General features: G+C 39.6%; 2 protein-coding genes across 2 annotated transcripts in view; both read right to left on the bottom strand.

The window, feature by feature from the left end:
- LOC145409769 (uncharacterized) overlaps positions 1-22577 on the bottom strand; it is a 265348-nt gene that overhangs the window by 20142 nt on the left and 222629 nt on the right. The window lies entirely within an intron of this gene.
- lace (serine palmitoyltransferase long chain base subunit) overlaps positions 18874-22577 on the bottom strand; it is a 63878-nt gene continuing 60174 nt past the window's right edge. The window contains exons 11-12 of the mRNA XM_080280067.1: positions 20742-20871; positions 18874-19889 (exon numbers count right to left, since the gene is read on the bottom strand). Coding sequence (XP_080136193.1) covers positions 19803-19889; positions 20742-20871 — 217 coding nt within the window. The 3' untranslated portion in view covers positions 18874-19802. The remainder of the gene's footprint in view (positions 19890-20741; positions 20872-22577) is intronic.

Raw genomic sequence — 22577 nt, 5'->3', positions numbered from 1 at the left:
AAATATTGCATAATTCTCACACTTTTTAAAATACGTAATTCATGATAATTATCTCTTAGATAATTAGATATTAGGCTACTGTGTAATTTCAGCTATGCAACAAACTTAATGTCGCAACTGAGGTCGGATTTTGCAGGAAAGACTGAGGAAAATGCAAAACCTTTCCATGATCCTTATACTTCCTGGAAAAAAAAAAAAAGTTACAAGGAATAGGCTATGATAGTAAGTTTGTAATCTCGATCTACCTTGGGTGCTAACTTTCAGTTTTCCAGGGCTGGAGTCCCGTTGCTTGCATATCTGGCATCGGCCGACCCAGGTGTGCATTCAGTCTCTGTAAATTGGCTGGTAAAACGAGTGCCAAGGGTAACACCCAGGGGAGGTAATTATGGTAACCCTGATGATGCAGTGGCTTTGTATTCCAGCTGAGCAGTGGCAGACTATAATCCACCACAGGCTCAAAGGCTTAAGTTACGGAAATAAGCACCGCAGAGAAGCGCCTCACGGGTTTTGTTCCACCTTTATCTTAACCTCAAAGTAGCACAGGGCATCATTGATCAAATTACACCAGTGTCTGTGAAATAAATATACATAAAAAAAAATGTTAAAGAATGCCCGGTAGCAGTAGGCTACCCTCAAATGAAGCACCTCCATGTCACCTTGTCCACCACTTGGCTGCCCTCCCTCCAGTTCACACCACCCCCATGCATATACCTCTCCTCCCCATCCCTTCATCTCAACCTGTCTCCCCTTCCCTCTCACCCCCTTTAGCCCACATGCACAAACTCTCCTAGTCAGTCTCTCCACATGACCAGACTATCTCCAGGGTACCACACTTTCCACCATATCCACATCCACACCACAGCACTCCATAACTTCATCTGTCTACCTCTCCACATTACTCCACAGAATCCTCTCAAACTTCATTTCCAACCTTAATTCCTGCAAACAGTCCAAACTTCACTTCCCTACTTTGGACTGGGGGTCACAACACACTTCTGTATTTCTGTCTATCTATTGCAAGATGCCCTAATCCCATATGGGGTGGCCACAAACAAATCCCCTCCATGTCACCCTGTCCCCTGCCATTTCACTGCCCTCCCCCCAGCTTACACCCCCGCCCTCTCTCATATACCTCTTCACTCCATCTCTCCACCTCATCCTCTCCGTCTCCTTCCCTTTACTTCACTTACATACACTCTCCTCATTAGTCTCTTGCTCTCCATCCTCTCCACATGTCCAGAGCACCTCAAAGTATTTTTCTGTCCTCAGTCCTGATCTTTGTCCTCTGTGTGTCTGTTGCCCACATTCTCTACCTTACAATTTCTCACATTTCACACTTTTAACTCTGTGCTTGTTATGATGCTACACAGATCCCTAAAAGCACTCATATGTTCTCTGTTTTATTACCATTCAGCCTTACTACACACTCTATGACTTCTTTCTTCCTTGCACGATCATTTTACTCTTTGCTACTCTTACTTCCACTCAACACTATCATCACTAAACAATGGTACACGCAATTTCTGCATCCTGTTCTTAATGGTGTTAGGTGGTGGTGACCATCATCCACTTACTTCATGTAGTGCTGCCTACTTCTTCTTTCACTATCATTCACTTTCTGTCTGTTCTCCTTTCTTCCCATATCCCACCACCATCTGTGCACCAGATGTAGTGCTGCCTACTTCTTCCTTCACCATTATCATTCTTTTTCTGTCTGCTCTCCTGTCTTCCTATTTCTCACCATTATCCACTCACTGGATGTAGTGCTGCATACTTTTTCCTTCACCATTATCATTCTTTTTCTGTGTCTGCCCTCATCTCTTCCTATTTCTCACCATCATTTACTCACTTCATGTAGTGCTGTCCACTTCTTCCTTCACCTTTATCTTTGTTTTTCTCTCTGCCCTCCTTTCTTCCTCTTTCCCCCATCCTTCCTGTCACTTTTTATTACCTTTCTTTTCACTTCAGGTGGCTGTACACTGACAGCCAATAGTTCCTGGATGGTAGGCATGTAACCAAATAACAGGGTGATGTGGAGCCTACTATGGTGCCCCTATTAACTGAATTGAGATGCAAACGTGGCGTCCATCCGGGAACTAAACCTCCACACTTTTCCCACGCCTTGCTGTGGTGAGGTGCTATCTACCACAAGGGAACATGGGTTCACTGCATAAGACAGCCCTGCATGAGTGGTTGCTCACCTGCAGTTGATGGGTCTGCTCAGCCAGATAAACAGGGGTTACTAATGACAAAACAATAACATTCTCACTAGGAACACCACCATCCATTGCCCTGTCTTGTATTTATGGATTTTCATACCAACAGGAAATTTTGCTGTCAGGCCAAGAGTTCCTCAATACAGTAGAAATGGACTATCACTGCAGGAAGAAAATTTAAATAAAAGTAATAGTCATAACTTTTAATTGGCATCAACAATAAAATACATAAGAAAGATGTAGGTTGAAGGTAAGAAATAAAAAGCTTAATTTAACATACAGTGGCATCTCCCATGACAAACCTGCTACCTATTCCTTGGCTGTGATATTATAGTGTTTCCCAGTCCATGGCAATCCTAAAAATGGTTTGTTCTGCTGGGTATTACGACACATTATTTCCTCGCTGGCCAATATATTTCCACTGATCGAGCTTTAGTTTCGAGAGGACAGTCAACCAAAAAAATATCACACCACTGGGGATCGATGGTTGTGAAAATGAAAGAGTTTTACAGATGCACATAAATCTGTTAATATGCTATCTCAAAATATATACTACCCAATATGTGACAATTTATGTGATTTTGAGTCCTAATAATTACAAAAAATAAGAGACTAACAAGGAGAGTGTGTGTGTGGAAAGGGGGAAGAGGGAGGAGGAGGCCAAGGATGAGGTGGAGGGATGGAATGAAGAGGTATATGAGAGAGGGCGGCGTGAGTTGGAAGCAGGGCAGTGAAATGGCAGGGGACAGGGCAACATGGAGGCGATTTGTTGTGGCCACCCCTTACGGGATTAAAGGTGTCTGACAATAGATAGACAGATAGATAAAACAATACAGTATTTGAGTTTTAGAAATGCACATGAATCTAATAATATGCTGTCTCAAAATGTATTCCACCAAAAACATGAGGATTTATGCAATTTTGAGTCCTAATTATTACAAAAAACAAAAATGTATTTGAATTTATAATCAAGAGGTGCCTCATCACAATGTTTCAGATCTTTTTTTCTATGCAAGGAAGAAGGAACCAAAGGCCAGTAGCATGCAAGACTGTTCCCTCCAAGAAAAAACAAAAACAAGCTAACAGAGCGCCAAATTCAAGATCCGCGCAGTAAGAGGGTCGGTACTTTTTTGGCTGACTGTACCTATAGTTTTTGACATCCCGCCTGCATAAGATTTACTCAAAAATAATGTTTCAAATGGACCAAATTTCTATCCTGTGCAAATATAAGTAACGTGTTTGATTTCACGTACAGTACAATACAATGCAGTACTAATGTAATACTTGTACAGATTATTTTTGTGCAGTAAACAGATAGACAGAAAGACAGATATAGATAGGTAGATAGACAGACAGATAGATAGATAGATAGATAGACTGACAGATATATACACAGATAGATAAACAGACATATTATATTCTTATTTCTCCACAGTCAGACTCCTATCTTACATTCACAAGTAAGGCCTCTGCTACTTACAGGATATGAAATAAATATCACACAAGAAATTACTGACCCTCGCATGACTGGAACAACTCTAGTACGCTACCACAGGAAAGACCAATGATGTGTTTAAGCTGTGAGTCAAAGGAACCAGAGAATATCATAGGCTTTTTTCCCCCTTTCTTTCCTTCTTATTTCACTTCTTTCCTTCTTACTTCTTTTCTTTCCTTCTTATTCCTTTTCCTTCATTCTTATTTATTTCCTTCTTATTTCTTTTCTTTCTTTTTTGTGCATATTGTTCTCTAACTGCTTGAAGAAGACCACGTGGAGGCAAACAGATCCTCCCCAGCCATTCTCCCTGCGCCTCTCTTCCCACCCACTCATGTTGTAGTTCTGATCCACTCCCTCTGATATTTGAATTTTTAAACACTCACCATGACCATATAATTGAAGATAGTGACCTAAAAATTGGCATACCATCATTTTAAAATATGCTCTTTGATCAAGCTAAAAACTGTGATGAATATATATAAAAATCTTTGTATTTTTTTTTTGATACTGGACAAAAATACTGGAACTTAAATTCAGTATGGTTAAATTGCAAGACAGACTGACCTGACAGCTGATGCATCCATACTGCAACATGATCTTTTTCATAGCAATGGGGTTTGTGCTTATATTTCATCATCATCATCATCATCATCATCATCAGCATCATCATCATCCAATCTTTTTTTCATTTTTGCAAACCATGGAAAAGGTGGGAAATTGTCATGTCACAGATTACAGGTTAAGGAACATATCTATTCTTAAAATAATAATAATAATAATAATAATAATAATAATAATAAGAACAATAATCATCCATCATATAATAATAATAATAATAATACAAATCATGCCCAATTAATCCATACATATCACACAGATGATCCATTTCTCTATCTAAATATATTACAAAGGCCACAAATATACAAAGAAAACCGCTCTACAGGAAAACACAGCATACGCATCAAAACACACTCTTTCTCCTTCAAACCAATATGGAAAGCCACTCTGCTATTTATATCTTATGCAATGAGGAGGAAAATTACACACGGCACTATATAAATCTTTGGATGTACAAATATATATAATGTAATGCATAGTGTGCTGTACAATCATGAACAACCACAATTACACCCTCTGACACACCTTGGCTCATTAGTTAAGCTCCCTAACATATTTTCCTAACTGATTTATTTTGCTTATTACACCTTGCTGCCCTCCTCCTGAATATACCCACTGATATACACCTTGGCTCATATTTTCTGATTGCTCCCTAACATCTTTTCCTAACTGATTTGTTCAGCTTATTATGCCTTGCTGTCCTCCTCTGTTGAATATACCCACCGATATACACCTTGGCTCATCAGTTAAGCTCCTTAACACCTCCTCCTAACTGATTTATCTTGCTTATTACACCTTGCTGTCCTCTATGCTTTTAAAATCATTCTAATATCACTACACTTTACACTGATACCAAAACCATGGACATTAACGCCACAGAATAAAATAAATCACTCAGGTGAAGGTGTTAGGAAGCTGCCTTAACCAAAAAGGATATGAGGCACTGGTTAGTAGTCTCATCAGTCAAGGAAGCTCCCTAACACCACTTCCTTCGTGATTTATTTTTGGATATGAGTGGTTTAGATCCTTCTGTACATCATTTATGCAGAGTATGGCGATCTTAGAAGTATTAATGCAACAGAGACGAGGACAGTAAGGTGTAATAAACAAAATAAATCACTTAGGAAGAGGTGTAAGGTGTAGTAAACAAAATAAATCACTTGGGAAGAGGTGTAAGGTGTAATAAGCAAAATAAATCACTTATGGAGAGGTGTAAGGTGTAGTAAACAACATAAATCACTTTGGAAGAGGTGTAAGATGTAATAAACAAAATAAATCACTTGGGAAGAGGTGTAAGGTGTAATAAGCAAAATAAATCACTTACTGAGAGGTGTAAGGTGTAATAAGCAAAATAAATCACTTGGGAAGAGGTGTAAGGTGTAATAAGCAAAATAAATCACTTATGGAGAGGTGTAAGGTGTAGTAAACAAATAAATCACTTGGGAAGAGGTGTAAGGTGTAATAAGCAAAATAAATCACTTACTGAGAGGTGTAAGGTGTAATAAACAAAATAAATCACTTAAGAAGAGGTGCATGGTGTAGTAAACAAAAGTAATTGCTTAGGAAGAGGCGAAAGGTGTAATTAACAAAATACATCACTTAGGAAGAGTTGTAAGGTGTAAGAAACAAAATAAATCACTTAGGAAGAGGTGTCAGGGAGCTTCATTAACCAAGGACAAGATAAGTTGCCAGTGGGTGGGCGTTACAGATCATCATGAAGGTCCCGTCCTACTCTAGTGTTGGTTTGAGAGATTTAACCTTCGGTTTAACCCTCTCTGTGCGCCGTAGATCATCAGGTAATGTGTACAGGTGTGCTGGGGGGAAAGGGAATAACTCTGGGAATAATATAAACATAAATATACATCAACATAAATAAACATTATCATAAATATAGACTGTAAATATAAATAAACATCAATATAAATAAACAGTATCATAAACATTATCATAAACATCAATATAAACAAAACCACAAACATAAAACTGCATTCAAATTTCAACTGATACAGGAAGGGCATAACTTTGAGAACCAGAAAGTGCTTGGAGAGAACAAACCTCCACCAATGCCAGTGCCAGATCTGCATGTGGATCCGCCCCAAAATTTTATCAATTCTTTCTTGGCCCATGACCTGCACTTCCACAAATTTTAATTGAAATTCACTGGGAACTTTTGGAGATATTGTGACGACGAACAAACAAAACATTCCTGGATCCAGATGATGACCTAGATCACCACCAACATCTAATGGAGTGTTCCTTGGGCCTGACCCTACCCCTACAAAAAATGTCAGCAAAATCGACTTATAAGTTTTTGAATAACCCTCCAAACAGACAAACAAACCAATGCCAACAAAAACATAACCTCCTTGGCAGAAATAATGATATAAATAAACATCTATCTATCCATCTATCTCTAAACATAAACATAAATAAACACGCATCCAAATCTCACCTGCTGTGTTGCCATGGTTACTGACAACACTATCTATCTATCTATAGCCCGACGCCCTAATCCCGCAAAGGGTGGCCGCAGACAAAACGCCTCCAAGTTGCTCTGTCACCCACCATATGACTACCCTCCCCCCAACTCACCCCCCCCTCCCTCACGTACTTCTCAACTCCATCCCTCCACCTCATCCTCAGTCTACCCCTCCCTCCCTCCACCTCATCTACATACACCCTCTTAGTCAGTCTTTCTTTCTCCATTCTCTCCACATGTCCAAACCACCTCAGTGTATTTCTCCTAATCTTTTCAACCACATCCACATCCACATATACTATAAGGGCGGCCATTTTCACCTTAACTGTAGCTCTGTCATGGCTAAGATCTGGCGCGGGTTTATGGTGTATTTTTGATTAATTTTTGCTCTGAATACACTCATCATATTCCTAATTTATGCCCTTTCCTCCCGGGACACCCTGTACATTACTACCCCCAAAAAAATAAATAATAATAATAATAATACGAAGAAGAAGAAGAAGAAGAATGATAATAATAATACATAATAATAATAATAATAATAAATAATAATAATAATAAATAATAATAAAAATTAATAATATCATAATAATAACGAATAATATTAATAACAAAAATAATAAATAATATTAATACTGTAATAATAATAATAATAATAATATCATAATAATAACGAATAATATTAATAACAAAAATAATAAATATTAATACTGTAATAATAATAACAATAACAATAATAATAATAATAATAATAATAATAATAATAATAATAAAAAAATGAAAACATAATCAATACTTAATTGCACATCAGGCTATAGTGTGTCCATCTTAACTTGGTGCAGGAGTGTAGCAAGGATTTTACAAGTGGTGGTCGAGGAGTGGCCGATTGTGAAATAGGACGAGGTGAATTCTGTACATCCTTCTGCCGATTATTTTCCCCAGTTCGGTGGTGAGGTTAGACACTACTATGACTACATCCTGCCCCTAGCACTTCTTCGTGACTACTGCAGCACCACATTCTAGAGCTAGTCCCTCTCCTAGCACTTCTTCATGACTATTGTAGCACCACATTCTACTGTTAATCTTTTCCATAGCACTTCTTTGTGACTCTTGCAGCACCATATTCTAGTGCTAATCCCTCCCCTAGCACTTCTTTGTGACTACTATAGCACCTCATTCTAGCGCTAATCCCTCTCCTAGCACTTCTTCGTGACTCCTGTAGCGCCTCACTCTACTGTTAATCTTTTCCCTGGCACTTCATGACTACTGCAGCATCATATTCTAGTGTTAATCTTGCATCTCAGCATTTACAAAGGAGAGACTGGTAATTTTAGGCCAATTTAAGATGGACAGAGCATAGGTAATAAATGCAGTGAGTTATAAGATTACTGAAATTACAAAAATAATAATAATAAACACTACACACACACACACACACACACAGAACACCACCATCATGCCAACTCTAGGAAGGTGTGTGTAAGTCTTAATCCCAGTATGGCAGTGAGGAATATGAAATGCAATAATCACGAGAAAAATATATATACCTTCCACCTCAGGATGAGATCACGCCTGGAGGGAATAAATCAGTAATGAGACTATGTTCAGGCATCACCACAACCACATTTACCACCACAGACAATGCCCATTCATTGCACTATTATTATTATTATTATTATTATTATTATACTGTATTTATTTTATTTATGGGTCTAATAATCACCCTCATTTACTACAGCAAGTCAGTGCTAATAACAACTACTCATTTTAAATATGGCTGTTAAATTTAATTCTTGGTTTGTTCTTTCGTTTTGTTTGTTTTCGAAGGCTCCAACGTGCTTCCATGCGTTGGCCTTGGTCACCTAATGGTGGCTCTCCATGCTGCTCGATCTCTGGCAGCTTCCCTACCCCCATTTTTTTCGTTTTTTAAATTTAGGAAGGCTGAACTTGAGGATTTAGATATCGGCACCATTAACCCTTAAATTTATTCTTTAAATACTTAAATACTGTTTTCCTGAAGGGGAGGGTGAGCAGGGGAATTCACCTTCAAATTATTTCCTTCATACAGTACCAAACTAAATCAGGGCCGAGTCTATGGTGGGAAATATGGTAAGAAATACAGTATATACAAAAATCAAGCCTTATAATTACAATACAGGATGACACACTTGATAGCACATACACCATTACCTCAAAAAATACATAAACTAATTTTTAAAAGTATGTACATTTCAAAATCAAAACACACGTATCAGATTCTTAGGCAATACTGTTTATAGACCAAGAAAAGTATAGCAGTCTTCAAAAAACATATGCTTTACCTCCGACCTCTCTCTCTCTTTCATATATTTTCTGCACTAAACTTACTAGACTTATTGGAAAAATTTATGCACATTTTTTTTTACTTGCAATTTATTATATTTATACATAATGCAAAATATAACACTGATCCACTTCTACTGCACTGCCTTTCATCTGTCATTATTATATATCACCACAGCCTTCAAGGATCTATTTATCTATCTGTCTATCCATCCATCTACCTATCTATCTGTCTATCCATCCATCTACCTATCTATCTGTCTATCCATCCATCTACCTATCTCAACTTTTACTAATCTATCTATCCATCTACCTATCTCAACTTTCACTAATCCATCCATCTATCTATCCATCCATCCACCTATCTATCTACTGCCAGGCACTTTCATCCTTTAAGTTGTGTGGTAATAGACAGACACATCTTTCAGTAGATATAAACTATCTATCTATCTATCTAGTGATCCTATCAAATTATTATTAAAAAGGAATAATAATAATAATAATAATAATAATAATAATAACAATAATCATAGTAATAATAATCAAATAATGATAACTAATAATAATAATAATAATAATAATAATAATTTGCATCAAGTGTTTCAGACAGCTTTGGGATGATGATGATGATGATGAAAATAATAATAATTCATTTTCATTCATTCATTCATTGCCAGACGCCATGTATCCCAAACGGGGTGGCCAAGGGCTTAGAGTTAATTGTTTTACAGTGAGGGGCACTAATCCTCCACCAACCCCACTTGACACATAGGGAGAAATAATAATAATGAAAATAATAAATTCTGTACAACTGTCACAGAGAGAGAGAGAGAGAGAGAGAGAGAGAGAGAGAGTGCTAGCATACAAAAAATAATTACACTCACAGAATCAAACTTTCATCCAATAACACGATGGGGAAGAATACTAGAGACTAACTAGGAGAGGAGGAAGGAACATCTAAAACATAAACCTTATAACCTATACTCCTTTCACCCTAACTTGGCCCAGGTTGTCATATTATCACTTATTTCACACACCATGACACCAGAACAACTGTACAGCTCCACATCCTTCCCACAGCACTTCTTCATGACCAGCATCACAGTGGTAATCATTTCAACACAGCATTCAGGATGTGGATGTCAACTTTAGGCCAAATTAGAGCACAAAGGAAGAGTAATGTACATGGGAGAGTCAGGGCAGGGATACAAGGCCTCGTTCCTGCCCTAACAACTGCGTACTCTAAGCACATATGTGTTTCCAGTCCCTGAACAGGCAATCAAGACTTACAGCTAAATCAAGTAACACCTTCCACCTGCACAATGCTTCGTGTTTTTACCCTTGCTTACCTTCCTTTCTTGTTTATCTCAATTCCTTGCTTATCTCCACACAGTCTTGTTTGGCTAAGAGAGGCTTGTTGATCTGAAGGAGGCACAGACAGCCTTTATAAACCCCTTTCACGATTTCCTTTTTTTTATGCAAGGAAGATGGAACCAAAGGCCAGGAGCCCGCAAATAGGTTCCCTCCAAGAAAAAACAAAAACAAGATAACAGACAGCCAACTTCAAGATGCGTTCATTTTGAGATGCCTGGACACACTGCCCTTGAAAGCCTGGAGGTCATAGGCAGCAGGAAATACAGATAAAGGGAGGGAGGCCCTCATGTGGTGGCACTGATATAACCGACAACGTCCACTGATAATGTAAACATCCCTTGCTGCCAACAGGACCCCTCTTCACAGTGGCACCACCTCCCACGGGATCTCCTGGGTGCCAAATCGTCCAAAATCCCATCCCAGAGGAGTGTGCTGCCCCAAGAACCGGTGATGTGGCAGGGCAAGACACTAACCAGCAGTACAACGGCCAGGGTGATACTGATTGGTCTTCCCTGCTGAGTGACACGGCATCAACCCAACACCAACAACAACAAACATCCCTTCATCCCTTCCTATCCCTCAAAAAGACGCTGGTGGACTGTGGGAGTCAATTTTGTCCTGTAGTCCACTGGGTTTACATTCCAATGATGGGATTATGATTACAACAACTACTGCGAACAACAACAACCATCCCTTCATCCCTGCCTATCCCTTAAAAATACGATGGTGGACCATAGGAGTCAGTTTCAGCCGGCAGTGCACTGGGTTTACATTCCGATGATGGGACCATAATTACTGCAACTACTGCAAACACTAACAACCATCCCTTCATCCCTCCCTATCCCTCAAAAAGACAATACTGGACTGCAGGAGTCAACTTCAGCCTGCAGTCTACTGGGTTTGCATTCCGACAATGGGACTGCAACTATTACAACCACTACTCTTACCCCCTCCATTACAAAGGCCAACTTCTAAGCCAAATAAAACCATGAACAAGCAAGACTAATGTCCACAGTAAAGAGATTAACTTGTGTCTGTAAATTATATAATCTTTCTCAAACCTACAGTATTTGGAGAAGTCGTATCTACCTTTTATCTACCTATCTATATTAATTCTACCTATCTATCTACCTTAAATAAACAGCAGGTCAGTTTTAGTCTGTGCCTACTCCATCCCGATTGTTGTACTCAGTTCAAGAGAGGTTTATGGAACTGGATGGGCTAACCTCTTCAATATATGTTTCCATAGTGTCAAAGGTGGGTATTTTCACTGGAAGCTCCCTAACACCTTTTCCTAAGCAATTTCTTCTAGTATTGCACCTTAGTCTTTTTCTGTATTATATATAAACCCTTCCAGCATCACCATACTCTGCATAAAGCTCCGTAACACCTTTTCCTAAGCAATTTATTTTGTTTATTACACTGTACTGTCCTTTTCAGAGTTATATAAACCATTCCAACACTGCCATACTCTGCATAAATGATGTACAAAATGACAATAACCACTTATATCCAAAAAAAAATCACTAAGGAAGGGGTGTTAGGAAGCTTCCATATCAATGAGAATCCTGGCTCTGGATAGGGTCATACAGTGTGACCTCAGGGATAAGGGACTGAACAGAGAAGCTGCCAGGGATTGAGCAGCATGTAGAGCTGCCATTAGGTGACCAAGGCTGACACATAGAAGCATTCTGGAGTTGAGGTCATGGAGTGTGACCTCAGGGGTAAAGGACTGAATTGAGAAGCTGCCAGGGACTGAGCAGCATGTACAGCCACCGTGACAAAGGCTGACGCATGCATTTTGGAGTCCTCATAAACAAACAGACTAAGGGCAATGTTTTAATGGCCGGGGCAGTTAATGAAGCTGACCTAATCCCTCCAATTCACAACGCCTCTCGTTAATTTGGTTAAGGACATTTGGAGATTGTGGGAAAATAATATACATGTTCCTGGTGAGACATTAGCCTATCCAAATACACTATATATGTCACTGTTCTTTCTCCTTTTGGTATATATTCTTTCTCCTGTTGGTATACTTTCTCCTGTGGGTATATGCTTTCTCCTGTTGGTATACTTTCTCCTGTTGGTACACTTTCTCCTGTTAGTAAATTCTTTCTCCTGTTGGTATAGTCTTTCTCCTGTTGGTTTATAAGTCACTGCTCTTTCTCCTGTTGGTATATAAGTCACTGTTCTTTCTCCTGTTGGTATATAAGTCACTGTTCTTTCTCCTGTTGGTATATAAGTCACTTTCTCCTGTTGGTTTATAAGTCACTGTTCTTTCTCCTGTTGGTATATAAGTCACTTTCTCCTGTTGGTATATAAGTCACTTTCTCCTGTTGGTATATAAGTCACTTTCTCCTGTTGGTATATAAGTCACTGTTCTTTCTCCTGTTGGTATATAAGTCACTGTTCTTTCTCCTGTTGGTATATAAGTCACTTTCTCCTGCTGGTATATAAGTCACTTTCTCCTGTTGGTATATGTCACTGTTCTTTCTCCTGTTGGTTTATAAGTCACTATCTTTCTCCTATTGATACTATATATAATGGAAATATATGATGAAAAATATAATGGAAATGTATAATGGAAATGGAAATACAATGTAAATATATGATGGAAAAATTTGGAAATATATATTGGAGATATATAATAAAAATATAACGGAAATATAATGGAAAAATATAATGGAAATATAATGGACATATAATGGAAATATAATGGAAATATAACAGAAATATAATGGAAATATATAATGGAAATATGATGGAAATATAATGGAAATATAGCAGAAATATAATGGAAATATATAATGGAAATATGATGGAAATATATAATGGAAATATGATGGAAATATAATGGAAATATATAAATGGAAATATAGCAGAAATATATAATGGAAATATGACGGAAATATAATGGAAATATATAATTGGAAATATAGCAGAAATATATAATGGAAAAATATAATGGAAATATAATGGAAATATTACACACAAGACACTACAGCAAAATGGCTTATATTGAAACACCATGAATATTACCTTCTCAAAATTCAGTGCGTAATTCCACCTCACTCACTCCTGTTTACCAAAAAGGCACAATATGATGCATGAAAATATTACATGTACACAGCTGATGCATGAAAATATTACATGTACACAGCTGATGCACAAGAATATTACATGTACACAGCTGATGGACAAAATATTACATGTACACAGCTAATGCAAGAAAATTACATGTACACAGCTGGTGCACAAAATATTACATGTACACAGTTGATGCACAAAATATTACATGTACACAGCTGATGCACAAAATATTACATGTACACAGCTGATGCACAAGAATATTACATGTACACAGCTGATGTACAAAATATTACATGTACACAGCTAATGTACAAAATATTACATGTACACAGCTGATGCATGAAAATATTACATGTACACAGCTGATGCACAAGAATATTACATGTACACAGCTGATGTACAAAATATTACATGTACACAGCTGATGCACAAGGATATTACATGTACACGGCTGATGCACAAGGATATTACATGTACAAGGCTGATGCAAGAAAATTACATGTACACAGCTGATGCATGAAAATATTACATGTACACAGCTGATGCACAAGAAAATTACATGTACACAGCTGATGCACAAAATATTACATGTACACAGCTGATATTTAGAGATGTACAAACTCTCACAATCATCTACCGTCAGTCTATTTATAATGCTAGCTGAGAAACCCATCTTTTTATATATATCATTATCATTTATCATTTCTTCATCCCCAGTTAAAGATAATAAAGACAGGGTGAGAGAGAGGATCCTGGAACAAAATAAAGACAGGGTGAGAGAGAGGATCCAGGAACAATTACTGTACTACCTAATTACAACCTAATCACCGGCAGTACAAACTTATCCATACCTGCAACGAGTTAATTACAGATCCATGTCGAGAGCTTTGAAAGAAGGGCAGACTAGTGTTAACTGTGCCACTTCTTCCTTGACCGTCTGTGTGTATGAAACCTTTTGCCAACTGCTAACAAAAATACTGTATCTCTTTATTAAAATTCCCTAATGAGACACTGAGAGATAGTACTGCAATCTTCCTCTAATCAAAGGAACTGTGTGGATATGTCAGTATTAAATCCAAGGTTTGTATATACATTTGTGGGTCTGGAGAGTGAGAGACTAACAAAGAGTGTGTGTGTGGCTGAGGTGGAGGGTGGAGCGGGACAGGAAGGCTGAGGATGAGATGGAGGGATGGAAAGGTATATGAGAGGGGGGTGTGAGCTGGGAGAGGGCAGTGAAATGGCCAATGCAATGTAAACAGTTTGAATCACCGCCAACACATCTTTATTCAATGTATAACTATGGCTATCTTTCCTTTAGGCAGATATTGGAGGGGAGAATAAACAACAAAGACTGAGAATTAACCATAAAGGCTCGGCATAAACGATAAACGATGACCATAAACGATAAAGGATAAGCATAAATGATAAAGGATGAGTATAAACGATGGGACAAGCATACACGACGACCCACAAACGTACATACTTCCTTGTTTGGTAACTGTGTCGGTCATGGTTACGTTAAATCAAGGAACATCAGATTACTTATTCTATAGCTGACCATTATAAATTGTTAGTAAAAACACATCACTGTCATCATTACCATCATCTAAAAACGCTTCTTCTTCACCATCACAACCACCACCATCACCATCACCACCACCTAAATCACAATCTTCTTCATCATCATTACCATCACCACCACCATCATCATCATCGTCACTTACACTTCTTTTCCTACCTAATGATGGGGTAACAATACTCTTCACTACTACACGAAATAAGGTATTCTCCAAAAATGTTAAAATATTGAAAACACCTTATTTTTCCAATTACAAAATCCGGCCAATGTATAACCAGTGAAATATATATAAATTAATGTTTACTGGTGTACATACATGCCATTATCATCATCATCACTTACATACATCATCATCATCATTTATATGTCATTATCATCAGCATCATCATTACAAAAGCACAACTGTCAGTCTTTCATGATGATTATAATTATTTCAAAGGTTATAAGAGCGATAACTCAAGATCAACTGCAGTCATCAATTTCAATTATATATTTCATCACCTTCGTTTTTCCTCCCTCTGCTCCCATATTCAAACTGGGGTTCATCATCTTCGTTTTTCGTCCTTCTCAATTACATATTTCTTAACTCTAATACAACTCTGCCTTATTAACAAAGCCTAGTGTTTTGTAATAAAGTTTTAGGATTCAAAAAAATTCAGAATGTAATTACAAGACTCAAGCATATAATTAGCATCCATTATTGCTCTACACACACACTGAGGTGGTTTGGCCATATGGAGAAGACGGAGAGTGAGAGACTGATGAGGAGAGTGTATGTGAGTGAGGTGGAGGGGGAGAGAGGGAGGGGAAGGCCAAGGATGAGATGGAGGGATGGAGTGGAGAGGTATATGACAGGAGGGGTGTGAGCTGGAGACAGGGCAGTGAAATGGCGGGGGACAGGGTGACATGGAGACAATTTGTTTGTGGCCACCCCGTATAAGGAATTAAGGCGTCTGGCAATAGACAGATAGATAGATAGATAGATAGATAGAATTGCTCTACGAACCATTTTCCATTTCCAACACCTTCACTACGATGAGACAGTTTAAAATCTTCCTACGTTCATATTCAGTTTTAAGTACGCTTCAGGGATTACAGGGAATTAAACAGGAGTGAAGGAGCATTGTGGTGTGGATGTGATAGGAGGCATTAGGAGAAATACACTGAGGTGGTTTGGCCATGTGGAGAGGATGGAGAGTGAGAGACTAATGAGGAGTGTGTATGTGAGTGAGGTGGAGGGAGGGTACCATGGATGAGATAGAAGGATTGTGAGGATGGAGAGACTAATGAGGAGTGTGTATGTGAGTGAGGTGGAGGGAGGGTACCATGGATGAGATAGAAGGATTGTGAGGATGGAGAGACTAATGAGGAGAGTGTGCAAGTGAGGTGGAGTGGGAAGAGCAAAGGGGATACCAAGGATGAGATGGAGGGATGGAGTGGAAAGGATGAAGAGTGGGAGACTAACAAGGAGAGTGTATGTAAGTAAAGTGGGGGAAGACCAAGGATCAGATGGAGGAAATAGGTATATGAGAAGAGTGGGGTGTAAGTTGGAGGGAGGGCAGTGAAATAGCAGGGGACTGGGTGACATGGAGGCAATTTGTTTGTGGCTACCCCTTACAGGATTAAGGCATCTGGGTATAGATAGACAGATAGACAAATAGATAGACAGATAGATGGATAGATACAGACAGACAGCAAAGAATTAACTAATCTAATCAATCAGCATAGCATAGGGGTAACCTCTTTACACACAAATTTTCACAACAGTATTACACGCTAGCTCACATTCTCATTGGTTGTGGAAGCTCCCTAACACCTTTTCCTATGTGATTTATTTTCTTTATTACACCTTACTGTTGTCTTCTGTGTTATGTAAATCCTTCCAATCCTGCCAAACTCTTCCTGCAGATCTCGAACACCTTTTCCTATGTGATTTATTTTATTACACCTTACTGTTGTCTTCTGTGTTATGTAAATCCTTCCAATACTCTCAAACTCTTCCTGCAGATCCCTAACACCTTTTCCTATGCAATTTATTTTCTTTATTACACCTTACTGTCATCATCTGTTATGTAAATCCTTCCAGTATCACCATACTCTACACCAAGCTCCCTAACACCTTTTCCTATGCAATTTATTTTCTTTATTACACCTTACTGTCATCACCTGTGTTACGTAAATCCTTCCAATATCACCATACTCTGCATAAAGCTCCTTAGCACCTTTTCTTATGCAATTTATTTTATTACACCTTACTGTGTTGTGTGTTATCTCCTAACACTGCCATACTCTGCATAAATAACATACAAAAGGATGACCAGCCACACCCAAGAATAAATCACTAGGGAGGAGGCATTAGGGAGCTCTTCTTTCACCGATAAGAATACAAAACTATCCTCACCACGTCCACGCAAGCCGGACGGACATCTTTGGACACCGACGGCAATAGACAGGCAGTGGCAAAGGTCCTGGCGACACTCCTGTTTTTCTCACAACTGACTTTAGAAAAATAAAATATATATATATGGGTAGCAATTGACACTGACAGAGAGAGAGAGAGAGAGAGAGAGAGAGAGAGAGAGAGGGGTTACAGAAATGATTTAACTTGGCCACAATGCAATGTCACCCGTCAATTTTTTTTTCATTTACTTATGGAGAGAGGGAGAGAGAGAGAGAGAGAGAGAGAGTGCCTCGAATGCACCCCACCGATTTTCAGTCACATGAAGAGAGAAGCAAAATAGGCAACAGGATTTTTGCACACTTTTTATAAACATCCCTCAGATCCCTTCCTAACCCCTAAAGGGCTGATGGTCGGCAGGAGAGAGAGAATTTCAGCCTGCCATCCACTCAACCCACCTTCGAACCATCCTAGGGCCACGACAATAACAAAAACATACTATCTATCTATCTATTGCCAAACGTCTTAATCCCATGAGGGGTGGCCACAAACAAATCGCCTCCATGTCGCCCTGTCCCCTGCCATTTCACTGCCCTGCTCCCACATCACACCCCCCTCTCTCATATACCTCTCCACTCCATCCCTTCATCTCATCCTTGGCCTCCCCCTCCCTCCATAAAAACATAGGCGACTTTGATATAATTACTGCCTCCATCAAACATTATATATAACAGAATCTTAACACAACTAGGAACGTTTTTGAGAATCAGTAATGGTGCTCCTTGCGAGATTAGACAATATATATAAAGTCTTTGTTTTACGTCAGCGATGGGGTCTACTGTCATCATCATCATCATCTTATTTTTGCTCCTAAATCATCATCATCAACAATAATCTTCTTCCTCTTCTCTTCAATCATCATCATCGCCACCATCAACATCGTCCTCTTTTCTTCACTCCTCCTCCTCATCATCATCATCATCATCATCATCGTCATCATCATCATCATCCCAGCCTGGTTTTCCCTCGTATGGCCAAAAAAACAGGGAGAGACAAAAAAATGATGAAAGGAAAACCGATATATTAAAATTACCACAAATTCTTCCACACAATTGGTACAGAAAACTGAATGAAAACGGGAAATCAATTTTTTTAGATGTCAATGCATCTTTAATACACTATTCCTCTAGACTTAACCTTCTCATGATTCAGACAACTCTATATTTATTCCAACTAATGTCATGACTTATCAGCTGAGGGAGTCATTGAAAAGAGAGAGAGAGAGAGAGAGAGAGAGAGAGAGAGAGAGAGAGAGAGAGAGAGAGAGAGAGAGAGATGGGGAGGAGGGGGCATGACTTAGCGTAAATGAGATTTCTGCATATTCTTTGGGTCCTCAACTCATGTAAATTTTCTGAGCTCTGATCCACAAACAAACTTATGAAGAATTTGGTCTGGTAACTCCGATTTTATACGCTACGAGGAGGGTGACATGGGGAGCTCCTACACACAACTTACAAAGAATCCAGTCTCGTAACTGACATTTTTGAAGGCAGGAGAGACACAAGATGCACCTACAAACAAATGTACGATGAATCAAGTCTCGTAACTCCGATAATTTTTAAGGTGTGAGGAGAGGCATGACACTCCTGCAAACAACAAACTTACAACAAATCCAGTCACATAATTCCAATTATTTTAAGGCGGAAGGAGACACGAGAAGCTCCCACGAACAAACATATGATGAATCCAGTCTCGTAACTCCGATGTTTTAAAAGGCCTGCAAACAAACGTACGATGAATCCAGATAACTCCGATTTTCATAAAGGCAGAAGGAGAGACATTGGATGCTCCTGCACTGTCCTCTCTTCATCTGATGTGTGGGCTGTGGTGTTTATAGGGCTGTGGTGTTTGCAGGGCTATGGTGGTGTTGGCAGGGCTGTGGTGGTTTGTAAGGCTGTGGTGGTGTATGCAGGGCTGTGGTGGTGTGTGCAGGGCTGTGGTAGTGTATGCAGGGCTGTGGTGGTGTTTGCAGGGCTGTGGTGGTGTTTGCAGGGCTGTGGTGGTGTTTGCAGGGCTGTGGTGGTGTTTGCAGGGCTGTGGTGGTGTTTGCAGGGCTGTGGTGGTGTTTGCAGGGCTGTGGTAGTGTTTGCAGGGCTGTGGTGGTGTTTGCAGGGCTGTGGTGGTGTTTGCAGGGCTGTGGTGGTGTGTGCAGGGCTGTGGTGGTGGACGTGTTACCACTCAATGGGTTCTTTGCTGCGTGGCTCCCGAGAGTAGTGACTCGAACACATGTACCCAACCTCATCGACCTCCTTCAAAATCTGCAAAGTATGATGATGATGATAATGATTATAATACAGTAAAAATAATAATAATAATAATATGTTCTGCTTCATAAAATTCTATCTAGCTATTGTCAGAAGCCTTAATCCTGAAAGAGGTGGCCACAAACAAATCGCCTCCATGTCGTCCTGTCCCCTGCCATTTCACTGCCGTGCTCCCAGCTCACATCCCCCTCTCTCATATACCTCTCCACTCCATCTCTCCACCTCATCCTCAGCCTTCCCCTTCCTCTCCCCCCCCTCCACTTCACTCACATACACTCTCCTCATTAGTCTCTCACTCTCCATCCTCTCCACATGGTCAAACCACCTCAGTGTGTTTCTCCTAACGCTTCCTATCACATCCACATCCACACCACAACATTCCTCACTCTCCTCCTTATAAAAACCTACTCCACTTACTGCATCTGATGATGATTCTACTCTGTCATCTTATCCACCTTCCTCCCTAACTCTCAAAAGGAGGATGGTGGAGTACAGGATATGGGCAACATTGGCAAGCTGTCCACAAGGTTCACGTCCATGAGCTTGAGTTGCGACTACTACTACAACTATCACTACAACTACTACTACTACTACTACACCCACTTCATTATTGCTACTACTACTACTACTACTATTACTACTACTACTACAACTACTACTGCTACAACTATTACTACTTCTGCTACTACTACAATCACTGTGACTCCTGCTACTACTATTACTACAATGACTATGAGCACTGCTGCAACTACTATTACTACTACAACCACTACTGCTATTACTACTACTACTACTACTTCAACCACTGTGACTCCCGCTACTACTCCTACCACTACTCTTCCTCACCTTATCCAGCATTTCCTTGGTGTGTGCGGCAGACAGACAGAACCTCATGCGTCCTCCGGTAATCTTGGTAGCCGGAAAGCCAACCCCCACGCCAGCCACGCCACGCTTGGTTAACTCACGCACAAACATCCTGCAACCAACATATGCGTCAGGATTCGCTGCTGTGTCCGTCTTATCGTCAAATTTATCACTGCTATTGTTTTTGTTTTTTTTCTTGCAAGGAACTGTTTTGCGGGCTCAGCCTTTGGTTTCTTCTTCCTCACACAAAAAAAAAAATAAAAAATAAAAAATCAGTGTGTGAGGGGTCATTCCCATGCAATCATTGAATTTACCACTGCTTTTAACCTCTCCAATTTGATGCACGAGGATGCCTTCATGTGGTGGCACTGATATAACTGACTGGCTCCACTGCCTGGTTATACTTCTGTCCCTTAATTCTCTCTCCTATCCCCCCCAAGGGAGAATGGTGGATTGAAGATGGGAAACTTCAGCCTACATTTCACTGGGCTCATTTCCCGGTATGTCTAGTAACACACACACACACACACACACACACACACACACACACACACACACACACATACGGCATAAACATGAAAAAGTGCAATGACAAGGATGTGAAATAAACTGCAAAGGGAAAAATTATGGGCAGTTTATGTACAATGGGCATAGTTTTCATTTTTTAGCACCAGCATATGTATTTCTAAACAGGTGCTTCAAATCCTAACTCAGAAGGGGACCATCGGATATAACAGATTTTCAACTTTATCAGATTAAACTTCTCCCCGATTAGTCTGTTATAGTGAGGTTTTACTGTCTATCAATTCGATTATGTTTTCATACTTTATCTATCTATCTATCTATTGCCAGATGCCTCAATTCTGCAAGGGGTAGCCACAAACAGATCACCTACATGTCACCGTCCCCCGCCATTTCACTCCCCTCCCCCAGCTCACACCTCCCTCTCTCATATACCTCTCCATCCCTCTATCTCATCTTCAGCCTCCCTCTCCCTTCCCCCCTCCCTCCACCTCATTCCAATACACCCTCCTCATTAGTCTCTTGTTCTCCACCCTCCCCACATGTATAGCACAACCAGAAATTTGTGAACACTTTAGGACAGAGAACTGAACTGGAGGGGTGGGATAGTCATCATTACCCTATTTACTACCACAGGTCTGTCTTACGCTGATAAAATTCTGTAGCGGCAGCAGGAATTAAATTTAAAAAAGGGTAATCAGACTGAAGGGCTAACCAACTGAGATCACTAACACACCATTATCTCCACACAAGATCTCAATCCACATACTCCTCTGTCTGATCTCTACACATGATATCGTTCGTTTTGTTTTCATTTTCATTTGTCTCATCTCCACACGTGATCTCATTCCACATACTCCTCTGTCTGATCTCTACACAAGATACCGTTCATTTTGTGTTTTTCATTTCTGTCTTATCTCCACACACGATCTCATTCCACATACTCTTCCGTCTGATCTCTGCACGTCTCATTCATTTTGTTTTCGTTTTCATTTCTGTCTGATCTCCACACACAAACTCATTCCCTATATTTCTCTGTCTGATCTCAGCAGAAGATCTCACTCCCAAATTCCTCTGTCTAGATTTAGTCAATCTTCCTTGTATATTCACACCTGTCACCCTCTCATCTCCTCTCAACCTGTCCACACATCTCCACCTCTTAACTACCATTATTTCTCTAATATTGTAGTTTTTATATCCAGTCTCTCACTCAGGGCAAACTATTCTTTATCGCTCAGGAGACCCTACGCATCCATCTCAGTGTTCTCATTCCTACCCTACCCATCCATCTTAATA

Source organism: Coenobita brevimanus, chromosome 83, assembly GCF_032717465.1.
Source record: "Coenobita brevimanus isolate Jiangsu-jjx chromosome 83, ASM3271746v2, whole genome shotgun sequence".
In the NCBI taxonomy this organism is placed as follows: Eukaryota; Metazoa; Arthropoda; class Malacostraca; order Decapoda; family Coenobitidae; genus Coenobita; species Coenobita brevimanus.
Note: the sequence above shows the minus strand (reverse complement) of the source record. Positions and strands in the feature narration are given on the sequence as shown.